The sequence below is a fragment of the Ixodes scapularis genome, unplaced genomic scaffold, assembly GCF_016920785.2.
Source record: "Ixodes scapularis isolate PalLabHiFi unplaced genomic scaffold, ASM1692078v2 PGA_scaffold2__306_contigs__length_199485367, whole genome shotgun sequence".
Taxonomy (NCBI): Eukaryota; Metazoa; Arthropoda; class Arachnida; order Ixodida; family Ixodidae; genus Ixodes; species Ixodes scapularis.
This window is the reverse complement of record NW_024609857.1, coordinates 30,678,771-30,691,056: the sequence shown is the minus strand read 5'-3', so window position 1 is coordinate 30,691,056 and position 12,286 is coordinate 30,678,771. Positions and strand designations below refer to the sequence as shown.

General features: G+C 50.3%; 1 protein-coding gene across 3 annotated transcripts in view; it reads left to right on the top strand.

Annotated features, from left to right (window-relative positions):
* Positions 1-11,952, top strand: part of LOC8053310 (SR-related and CTD-associated factor 8) — a 39,593-nt gene extending 27,641 nt beyond the window's left edge. For 2 of the 3 annotated variants that reach the window (XM_029990002.4, XM_029990000.4), the window contains exons 16-17: positions 405-440; positions 8,462-11,952. In XM_029990002.4, coding sequence (XP_029845862.2) covers positions 405-440; positions 8,462-11,742 — 3,317 coding nt within the window. In that variant the 3' untranslated portion in view covers positions 11,743-11,952. The remainder of the gene's footprint in view (positions 1-404; positions 441-8,461) is intronic. The other variant, XM_029990001.4, reaches the window with a different exon arrangement.
* Positions 11,953-12,286: the final 334 nt, after the last annotated feature.

The window sequence follows — 12,286 nt, the reverse complement described above, 5'->3', positions numbered from 1 at the left end:
TTTGCTGGGGTTAGTGCTTGATATATTGTGTAACTACATTTCAACTGCTTCAAAAGTGAGTGGTGGGTCCTTATCGAGACACAAATATATGCTCGGTATTTGTCAGAGGCTAGTGGACCTCAATTTGGCATGTCTAAAAAAAATCAACCTTTTTCTGCAGAGGTTGATTCTAGGCTGTGTCCCCCTTTAACAAATGGCTAATTGGAATGCACATTGCTCCTTTTACAGTCTGTACACAGCTCATACATTTGGCATTGCAGACGTAACCGGGGTTCTTTTTTGTTTCGACTGGGTTGCATGTGGTTATTACCATCTAGTTCCGATGCTGTAGAGCCTTTGCCTGCATGCTTGCTGCTGCTTTCTTTTTTTTTGCCATGCTCATGCTGCTTGTTTGTAATTTTCAGTTGTCCAAGTTAAACCGAGCGAACCTGAAATAAAAGGTGCATGTGAGTTCTTACCCTTGACCGGTACTTTTTGCTCTGTTGGGTTTTATGAGGGGCGTGAAGCCATGGTGGACAGAAGTGCTTTGCCTAGCCTAACCAAGCCCGGTGTATGTTTGTTCCACATTTGCATTATCAATAAATATGCAATTGTGCCGCGACATTTAATGAAGAGAAGCTACTTGCAAGCTTAGTCTTTGCTTTGTCGTGAGAATTGGCCACTACTAAAGTCACGAAATGGAAATCATTTCATATGAAACTAGAGGGCACCATCATTCCTGTCACTTCTAGAGCAATATGGACGAGGTAGAAACAACCGTATTTTCCGGACTGTATTCTGCGGACTATACACGTTTAAAAGTTGACATTTTACCCTGTGCGGACTATCTACACGTGCGGACCATACGAGGATTTTTTTTTCTAGATCGTTCGCTGTGATAAGACGCAAAGGATTTTATAAATAACAGTAAATTAGTGCCGATCTATGTACGATACAAGCTTCTTTGTGAGCTAATTCAGCAGACATTTGTCAAGGTGTGTTGCATATGATACAGTAAACTTTTGTTAGTTCGACCTCAGTTAATTCGACTTTTCGTTTGATTCAATCGTGTTCAAAAGTCCTGGCGAGGACCCATACATTTCTATGGGAGGAAAAGTTTGATAGTTCGAACTCGGGAAGACTCCGCTTCAAATAATTCGTCCCGCGGCACCACGGCAGAAAAACCACCAACGTACGGCGAAAGACTGGCCCTTTGCTGCCAATCCGAATGTACGCAAATATGCGCCTGCTCCTCTTTCGCTGTTGAGATGGACCGTAGCCAATTACACGAGCCAGCGCAACCAATCTGGCGTAAAATAGCGCAAAGAACATAGCACGTGGTTGGGCGCGGAGACAGCGCGCGCTTTCAAAGCGCTTTTTTGTAGCTTCGTGTGCGGTCCATCTTGAGTGCCGAAAAACGCAAGTTCTCTTTTCCTTTTTTTTTTTTTTTTTTTTTTGTTATTTGTTTCGGTTAACAATTTTCTGTCCTTTTTTTAATTCAATCATTCGGATAATTCAACCAAATTTCAAGGTCCCGTCGAGGTCGAATTAACGAAAGTTTACTGTAATTTTTATGTTCGGATTAGGCACAACGTGTGGACCATCTAAGCAAAAACTTCATTTTTTGACAGGATGCGTCCGAAATATCCATTGAAATCCAGTATAAGTCGCACGCCTGCTGGAACGCATTCCCATTTTGGCCCGCGCTACATATAGTCACTGCCAGGATGAGAATGAGGGGTCCTTCGGTCGTCCCGCCCCGAGCGCGAGCTTCCCCATCTTCGATGGCGCTTGGGTGCCCCGCAAGCCTCGAGTGTGCACGCGCAGTCAAAGCATGATGGAAGGCAATGCGTGCGTGCTAAAGGTCGGGCCCCGCCGTTTTCATCCTTTCGGCGACCGTAGCCGGTCACGACGAGGCGACGTTCGGCCGACTGCCGAGGCAGTGCGACTCAATGGCACTTGGCGTCGCATCCAAGCACGTTGCGGTAAGAATTCGGACCCGATCGGCTCGTCACTCGGAGGGACGACGGAGGACCTCGGCCCCGGCAATTGCGACTTCGAAAGCTAAGCCCCATCCCCGACCTCGCTCTCTGACGCAGAGAGACTTGCTTTTCTCCGTCTCGCTTTTGTGGTGCAGGCTACCGGGCGACGAGATCGGATGCTCGTGAGGTTGCGGTGAGGGGTCGGTGAATACTACGATAGGTTAGGCAAAGAAGGTTTGGTTTCAAAATGATTGTGCCCAATTAATTTTTTTTTTTCCAACAAACTTTTTTTTTTTTTTTATACACAAGTATTTTGGCGATTTGACAGGTATTGTGCATTTGTAGTAGTTCAGATACTTCTGCCGCTTAGCAGCCTCACTCTTTTTTCTCTTTTGTGGCTTTTGTGGGCACGGGCGTCATTGTACGCCACCTCTTTCATTGACTACAGTGTCTAGTTCATGTTTGGAGCATATTTTCTGACGACTCAACCGTGACCAGTGACTCGGGCGAGGGAAGGGAAAGAGCCCAATCGCCTGTACTGGGCACATAGAGACAGAATAGAGTAGTATCTTATTGCATCTTTATGAGAGAGATCCTGAAGCCATCAGGGAACAGACGTTCTGTCAAATTACCTAGGCACAGACGTGCGTGCTGTGAATGTTGGTGCACAGTCTCGTCTTGTATGCATAAAATATTAGAAGTAAATGATTAGAACAATACATTGATGAATGCGCATGCCTAGTGCCATTTGTTTTAGATGTTTGCTTTAGAACAGTTACTGCGGCATGTGCAGCGTGTGTAACTGCTCTCGGCATGCTCCTTGATGCTTGGGTAATAGCTCTAGAGGTATATTTGGTGCCAGCTTCTTTTCAGTGTCACTCTGCTATACTCCTGCGTGTGCTGGCATTTAGCATCCACTGTTTTTCAGCACACCGCAGCTTACCTCTCTGCGCTGAATGTGTACTTCTGCATGCAGTGCAAATGTCACTAGTATAGACGAATGGTACTACAGTCATGTCTCGTTAATATGGATACCCTGCTGTATGGACACCACTTTCAGGGACAAACTGGGGAAATACATGCATTTTTGTCTCATTAATGTGAATAACTCACATTATGGACATTTTTTTTTTTTGAGAACGGTGGTGTCCATATTAACGAGACATCACTGTTTACACATTTAGAAGTACGGCCTTGGGTCGCCGCCACCGTGCTCGCTCGGGGTGTGGTTGAGTGCGTCAAAATCCGATGACGACACCTTTGCAAGACGACGTAATTGGATTATGACGTGCCCAAGCACACTCCAAGCGATCAATATAGCAACACCCTGAGGCCGTACTTGCAAACGTGTGTAGGTACCTGCTGCACTCTTACCGTCTGCTAGTAGCCTCCTTGTCTCTGTGAAATGTAAACTGAGAACTCTCTCCTCTATGCTTCTTTTCCCCTTCCCCCCCCCACGTGTTGAACACAAATTTTAGTCTCGGTAATGCGATTTGTGAAAAATATTTATTTATAAGAAAGACTATTTTATCGGCATAAAGTTAATTGACACCTGCATGCCACCAACTTACGACATATTTCTCGTATTGTACTTTTTGTTACACGGTACTATGCAGTGGCATCTCGACATCGGACTTTGAGGTCATTCTTTCAAGCGACTTTACTTGGGCTTTGTTTATTCGGAACCGTAATTTCCTCGGTTTTACATTCGTTGAGTACGGAGTTCATTAGTAAGGGGGGGGGGGGGGGGTCTAGATCTCGGTGTTGCCATGAAGCACGAGGTTGAACAACAGCTTCGCCATTCTGTGACAGCGAAGGAGCATAGTGAAACAGATGTCTCCTAAACAAAAAAGATTACATGCCATCACAAGATAAAACAATGTTTTCATCACTTGCTCATTCATGCTGCCAGAGCCGTATATTGGGAGAGTCTGGCCATGGCCATTAGGCATTGCAACAAAGGCACTTGAGAGGAGAAAATTGAAGGAAAGGGGGGAGAGCACGCCAAAGGAGAGAGAGGAAGGAGGGAGCAAAGAGGAAACAAACGCTACTTTGACGTAACACGCTTTCGGCGCAGAGCATTATTGAGGCTATGCGTCATCTGCTACAAGCAGACTTCTTTTTCACCTGAATGGAAGTTAGCGGTAAAACATGGAGAAGACATATTTGCTAGTTTTTTTTAACCCACCAAGGATTATTTCCTTGCCAGAGCCAGCTGAATAAAATGAAAGAAGCGAGATGTGGATGTCGGTCCTATGCATTCCACCGGGTCAATGAATGAAAGTCACGGCCCTCCCTGCACAGCTGGGAGCAGCCAAGAGTTCATGCGCTCGTGCCTCACACTCTGCGCCGCGGGCTGATTGGCTTGCTCGGGAGGGGGGGCGTTAGGCGGCGAGATCATAAACAGGCTACACTCTCCCAATATACAACCCTGCATGCAACTGCACACACAAAAAACAAAACAAAAATTAGAGTTTAGTTGGATGAGGCAGAGAGCGAACTAAGACTGATAGCACACAGGGACACGCCTGAGTATACTTGGGCATGGTACTTGGAAGGTTAAGTGTGCTTGCATCGGTAGTTTGCAGGGCGACCTTTCTGGAGCATGTTATCGCCTTCGCATTCTCCGTGCACTTTGTTTGTCTTGTAGTTTCTTCGGTGCAGCTTTGCTTGCCGCTTCGTGCTTTGTTTGCCAGCGTTCTATCGCCATAGAGACAAGTATAATCTTCACAGCAAGTCTACACAAAGTGAGGATAGTCAAAGATGGTAGAAAGAACTTTAAAAGAAAAAGCCTCCTGAAAACCTCGAAATGTCAGCTATTGTTTTGTTAAAGAGACGGCATATTTAGCGTCGGGTACAGATGGAGGCTGCTTTCTCGAGAAGGTTCTTTTCCTGGGAACATATAGCAAACAAGAAAAAAGGGAACTCGTGGGGCTAACAGTTCCCATTTCAAAGCACTCGTGGAACTTCTGCGACGCTACTGAGCATAGCCAAGTCTTTCATTGTGTTTCTAATGAGAGGTATGATAACCCGAGTTCCGCAGATCGCAAGGATGTAAAAATTACAAGTTGCAGGCTTCGGCCGCCTGTTGTGGTGGCATTGAGTAACATTCACCCGTGTCGTGCCTCGGTTCGAACCACCAGATGTCTTGTATCGGAGAATTCATGTCCTGTCACCGCTCCAACTGATTGCTTCAAAACCAGGGCCATTTCTTGCTGTTCCGGAACCGTATAGTGGGACCCTGAAAAACATTCACTTTGCGGGAGGTGTTTAAAGGGGTACTCCGGCATTCTCTTCATAGTCTCCGATTTGCCAGAAAATTGGCTGAATACGTCAATAAGCAGAGCTAAAATAATAAGCTAATAATTGGGCAAAAAAACATTTTTTTTTTTGCAATATTATTGAATTTACATTTTTGTGCTCAGTGTCTTTCAAAGTGAAAGTCTCTACTGGCAACAATGAAAAAGTGACTTCAGCAGAAAGCAGGGGTTTACTCTTTGAACTGTAAATTTTGTTCCCAACTGATTACAAGCAGTTTCATAGTGTAAAATTAATGCTTTGGAAGCTCCCTCCAGAACCTGGGCAGCAGCAGGAAACAAATTCTGGCCATAGTGTATTTCTAGACTGCCCGCTGGACCTGCAAGCCTGCCTTCAACTGACTTCGCAGCACTGAAAGTGCGGGTATACTTGAACGTTGGTTTTGTCATTATTTTCCCTTGCAGATTTCACAATGACTATCCTGAATTTTGCAATACTAAGTAGTGTACTGGAAAGGGTAAAGGTTGGTGATTCCAAAAATAGTTAATTGGAGTAGCTCAAGAAATTGCCGAAGTACCCTTTTAAGCAAAGCTTTGGATGGACATGATTTCCACAGCCTCCTCCCCCTTCCCAGCAGTGCAGCCATGGAAATAAAGCTAGGAGTAGGATAAGACACTGGTTTGGAAGCAGTATGGTGCTGCCATGGGGAGGGTTTGTTGGGGACACACCAATTTGGCCACTGTCTGGTGACGCCAAGTTCTGAAACCATAGATTTCATGTTGAAACTGGGGGTGAGGGGGACATTCACCAGTCATTTTTCATTTTGACGCTTTAGTAGTGGCTTTTGAAACCTTAACCTGAAGTGGAGTACGGAGGATCCGAGATTCTCTTGCTGTAGCTCTGCCAAACATGGTCGATTTGTAGGCACTTGGAATTGACCTTGGATTGGTATTTCCGAGTTTACGATGCAGTGTATTGGGATTGGAGAGGTCGGGGTCACCAATCTCCTGGTGGCTCAATACCATGTGCCTGTGCTCAGGCTGTTTGCACCGGTGAAGCCGCTGGAAGTTTGTCGCATTTGACTTACCATTTCAAAAGGTGCAATATTGCTGTTTCTTGCCAAGCTCTTTTAATTTTAAGAGCGCAGCTCTTAGGCGCCCGTTTCCGGCTTGAGCGGCGTCGCCGTTGGCGTGATTGTGGCGATGTTTTAAGATGGTGACGTTTCAACACCGTGCCGAAACGTCTGCGCGGGGTCACGTGACCCGGGTTCCCACCGGGGTCACGTGACCCCCGTAAAATCAGGAGGGTCATGCGACGTCACGAGGGTCACGCGACGTCACGAGGGTCACTTGACCTCACGGTTACGGCGATGCCGACGCCGCTCGGAAGGAGGAGTAGCAGGCAGGATAAGGAGGAGGAAGGAGGGGTGTACCCTCCCCTCAGTACCATTCTCTCCTCCTCCTCAAGAACTGCACTGTAATTCGGCGTTACAGGGAGTTGTAGACGGCTTTCTTTTTTTTTTTGTTAAAAATGAATAGTAATTTGTTAGTATATTGAAGAAGCTAGCTTTTCACAAAAAAGCCACGAGAAAGGTAATGCCACCAGTGCACTTTTGAGGGTACATGAAAGTATAGAAATGGATTCTTAAGAACCATGTATGGTTTGGCTAGGGAGCCTTCATGTGCGCTTTGCTAGGGTGATGCCACCCTTTGTAATACCACTCGCCAAGGAGGTTATAAGTACTAGGAGGGGGCACGTTGCAATATTGGTGAAGCCTAGTCATAAAAAGTTTAAACGATTTTGTGCCCAGCGTGACCACAGATCTCTCTAGCGATTGGTGCGCGTGACATGTCGCGTGTGAGATTGACGGTTGATTGTGGAAGGACTCTGCAGGCTTGCGCGCGCTCCGTCCGGTAGGTTTTATCAGATCGAAGGCTAGACTGTGGTGTATTCTAGTACCTCATGGCAAGACGAAGGCTAGCTACGGTTACGTGATGTCGTCACATTGGCATGGTAAGTGAGGAGAGTAAGTAGGAAAATGAGAAAGAGGCAAGGCGTCAAGGGAGCATGGCTTGTGGAGGCTACGGGCCAACGTCATGCCCTCTCCTACCCTTCTATCCTCCTTGCCACTCGCCGACAAACCAGCAGCCATTTTGGTCTCGGCGATAATCCGTGGGGCTTATAGCCCTCCCGGAAGCAAGCCCTTATCTCACAAGTTCGGAGCAGCGTTGTGGAACCCACGGAGGGAGGATTAGCATTTTCCCTCTCGGATGGGAGGACCGATGGACACAAAGGCCACTTTCCGGTGCACGGGGAAACAATGAGAAACAAAATGGCGGTGGAAGAGGGTGTGGGAAAGGGAAAAAGGCAGTTGGCATCACTCTATGCGAAGCAGACATGAAGGCACCCTAGGTTTGGCAAATGTGGTAACAAAGCAGTTCAGGAAAGAGCACGAAAAACATGAACTTCAAACTCAAGCTAGAGCTAACAGTGGAATCTGTGGGCTGTTATCCAGCTCCCTTGCAGAGATTAGTGGCGAGGGTTGTGTGTATTCAAATTATTGTACCCCGTATAAACGGATAGTAAAACAGTAATATTTTACGTTTTGCTCCATCAAGCAGTGGCCTTCTGCATTGACTTTGAAGCAGAAGAAAAGCTGAATTGGGGATGCCACATGCATCTTTCTACTGATGTGCCAATTGTGATAGTGTCAAGCATTGAGACCACCCTGGAGTGGTCTTCTATCCGATCGCATTACAAGCTTTTAATATTAAAACTGCATTCAGCAAGCTTTTTTTTTATCTTATCCGGTGTTTTTTCCTTGCTTTAATCTTGCTGTGGCATGCAGCTGTGTGGAAATTTTTAAAAGAAGATGTTCCACTCTTGAGACTTGGTAACACCGATTGCATCTCTGTATTTCAACTTTTCCGAGTTGTATAATTTTTTTCTTATATGACACTAGCTGCAGAGTGTCACGTCAGACAAACTCAATATATTAGGCCACAAAAATAAGTGTGAAATTCTGAACTGTAATTCCTTGGACCATTCTGGCTTTGTGGTTTTGACACTTGGGTTCTCATACTTGTGTGTCTAGAATGTTGACCGGAATCCTGTTGTACCATCTTTTTAACTATAGTGAGAGCGGCCGGTGGGAAACGGCACGATAAACTCGGACAGATGATGGTGACTGAACGGGCATTTTGCAGGAGGAGGTTCTCTGACACTTTACTTCCCCCTTGCAGGCATGCTGCCCTCGCAGGGCTTGGTGATGCCACAGATACCAGTGCCCATGGGGGTGCCCGCTCCTCCAAACCACATGCTGATGGTGCCACCCCACGGCACCCAAACATTGCTGGGCCACAGTGCACTGGGACTCCTCGGTCCACCGCCATTGGGAATCTCAGGAACTGCCCTTGGTCTTTCTCTGCACCCTCCCATGAGCCTCCCGACCACCTCCCAGTCTGCCCCTGTACTGCCTGTGGCAACAACAGCACAGCTCATGGCGGCGGCGGCAGCTGCGGCGGCCACGACGGCTACGGTGACGACCGACACTACTGCGACCACTGCGACGCCCATGGCCATCGACGGGGATGCAACGCCGACAGACGAGGATGGAACGAGTGTCATGGACAGCGTGAGCGCCATTCCTACTCCGGCAGACCCTCCGGAACAACAAGGCGAGGCGTCCAAGGATTCAGTGTTTGGGAAACTTCTGCCACCACCAATGTCTTTTCCGCCTCTCGCTGCGCCGCCAGGAGTTCCTTCGCAGTTCGTCACTCAGGGACTGGTGGGTGCTCAGAAGGAACCGCACCCTGCCGAAGCTAAGTTCAAGTCTCCGGGATCTAGTCAAGAAACTTCTAGTGGAAATGTGCAGGGCGCTGGCATCTCTCAAGAGAAGCCACCACCGGAAGGCATGCAGATTGAGGACTCCAACTCCCAGGAACAACAGAGCGACTCAAGGACGGAGATACGCAGCTTCGAGACGTCACCCTCGGCGATACCTTTGCCGGTCGGACTTCAGGGCTTTAACTCCTCGCCGATGCCTCCAAGAGGACTGGGGGGACCTCCCATACGCTTCAGAGGACCGCCCCTATTTCCGTTTGATGGTCCACCGATGCCCGATGGAAGACCTGGAATGGACTTTCCAGGTCCGAGACTGCTGGGGCCCGATCCTAGGATGATGGGACCGCCTTCGGACTTCAGACAGGGAAGCCCTCATGAGCATCGAATGTTGGGTGGTCCCATGGAGCAGCGGATGATGGGTGGGGCAGAACAGCCGATGATGCGAGGTCCCATGGAGCAAAGGCTGTTGGGCCCTCCAGAACAGATGATGGGTGGGCCTCCGGACTCGCGGATGTTGAGGGGTCCCCCGGAGCAAAGGTTTCTGGGCATGCCGCAGGAGCCAAGGATGCTGGGAGGTCCTTTGTCACCAAGAATGCTAGGGGGTCCTCCGGATGATAGACTAATGGGTGGTCCACCAGATCAGAGGATGATGGGAGGACCACGGGAGCACAGAATGTTGGGCGGTCCACCTCACGAGCATAGAATGATGGGTGGTCCTCCTCCTGAACACAGAATGATGGGTGGGCCCCCAGACCACCGGATGTTGGGTGGGCCCCTGGATCATAGGATGATGGGTGGGCCCCCTGACCACCGAATGTTGGGTGGACCGCTGGACCACAGAATGATGGGAGGCCCGCCAGACCATAGGATGTTAAACATTCCTCCGGAGCACAGGATGATGGGCAGGCCAGGAGATTTAGAACACCGGATGATGGGAGGTCCCCCTGAACACCGGATGAGGGGGGGTCCACCAGACCATCGGATGATGGGAGGTCCTCCGGATCATAGGATGATGGGCGGGCCTCCCGACCACAGGATGATGGGCAGTCCACCTGAACACAGAATGCTTCCAGGACCTCAAGACCAGAGGATGATGGGAGGTCCACCGGACCACCGAATGCTCGGACCTCCCGATTTCATGATGGGTGGACCGCCGGAGTTTCGAAAGCTTGGACCGCCGGACTCGCGAATGTTGGGACCGGGACCTCGAATGCTGGGACCCAATTTCGGCATGATGAGCCCGAATCAGATGGGGCCCCATGGTCCAGGCGGAGCAGACTCGGACCCGGCAGATAAGATGGCAAATTCTGATGGCAAGAAGGTGGCAACTGACAAAGAGGAAGGCAATGCCGGTGAAGGTGGTAAAGACGCGCACTCGGGCGATAGGGAGGCAAATATGGACGAAAAGAAAAACAGTCAAAACGAGCCATCCAAGAACTGGAATCACCAGGTGGGAGGCGCCGAAGACGGCCGTGTACCAAATTTAATGGACGGTGGGCTCGGAAGACCCGACGGCGACAAGGGTCCCCAGAGCGACGGCGATCGCGACAGGAAAGGCTTTGGCTTTTTTGGGCCACCCCGTACGAGGTTTGACGGTCCAGAAGAGCGGTCCGGCTTCAGACCTGCCTTCAACGATGGGCCAATGGATCGCGGTTCCGATAACGCCTGGGGAGGCAGGGACGGCGAAGATGGCGGTGGGTTTGGCGGCGATCGCCGCGTGTTCACGAATGCCTTCGGCGAAATGTCAGAAAGGCGGCGGAGCGGCGGTGGTGGCGGCGGCGGCGGCAGTGGGGGCGGCAGTGGCGGTCGAGGGGAGCGTAGGAGCCGCTGGTCTCGGGAAGACAACGAGTGGGACTCGCGGCGTAGTGATCGCGCAGATCGCAGTGATCGAAGCGATCGTGACCGAAGTGATCGGGATCGGAACGACCGTGACCGCAGAGACCGAGACCGTACCGACGGCAAAGACAGAAGCGACCGGGATCGCTCGGACAAGGACCGTAACGATCGGGAAAGAAGTGATCGGGATCGGAGCGACCGGGATCGAAGCGATCGTGACCGTAGTGATCGGGACCGGAGTGACCGAGACCGCAGCGACAAAGATCGGGACCGGAGTGAAAAGGACCGTAGCGACAGGGATCGCAGCGACAAAGATCGCAGTGAAAAGGATCGCAGCGACAAGGACCGCGGTGACAGGGATCGAGACCGAAGCAAAGACCGGGACCGAAGCAAAGATCGGGACCGGAGCAAAGATCGGGACCGGAGCAAAGACCGAGATCGAAGTAGAGACCGCGATCGAAGTGATAGGGATCGAGATCGGAGTGATAGAGAAAAGGGCGACAAGGATCGTGAGCGTAGCGACAAGGATCGTGAGCGCAGTGATAAAGACCGTGGTGATCGTGATCGGAGTGAGCGTGATCGCAGCAAAGGGGATTACCGGAGAAGCCGCGAGACTGACCGGGAGCGTGAACGGAGCTCAGGCCGGAGCCACAGCTCGTTAGAACAAAGCTCGTCGGCTGTCGAGACCAACGGAGAGGTCTCCAAGGCCAACGGGAGCAGCTCACAGTCGTCGAAAGAGGACAAGGCGCTAGGCAAGGCGCTAGACAGGGCGCTGGACAATGTGCTGGACAAGGCTGAGGCACCCAAGCCCCCGGAAGTGGAGGAGGTCAGTGGGACGGCGTGATGAAGTGTGTGAGTGAGTGCATGCGTGTGGCAACCTGTGTACATAGCTACCGAGCGAAAGCGGTGGACGAAGCGCGGCTTTGCCAGTGCCACGGAGAACAGGCGACGACGCCGCGGCGTATTTTCAAAACAAATGCAGGCGCGAGACGCCCCCAATGGCCCTGCGCCGGTCGCAAAACCAAATAAAAGCAGCGTGATTGTTTTTGTTACATGAACGCGCCTTTGTATTCCTCCGCCGGGCTGTGGCGAACTGCTTGTCGTTCAAGTTCAAGAGATCACTCGAGACTGCGGCGCTCCTCAGGGTAAGTCGCCCGGCAGCGGCAACGTCGACTGCTCCCCTCCTGCGTCGCTCGGACTCTGAACTGTTCAACCGCGTCGTCGACGGGTCGCCTCCTCAAAGGTAGCTGCTTTACGAACTCCATCGGCACCTTGTCGACTCTTGTTCTGGTGTACCCAAGGAAAACATTCATTGCTACTAATTCGTGAAGTCATTGCATGGGGGAAGGGGGGGGGGGGGGGGGTGATTGTTTCATTTTTGTTTAGCT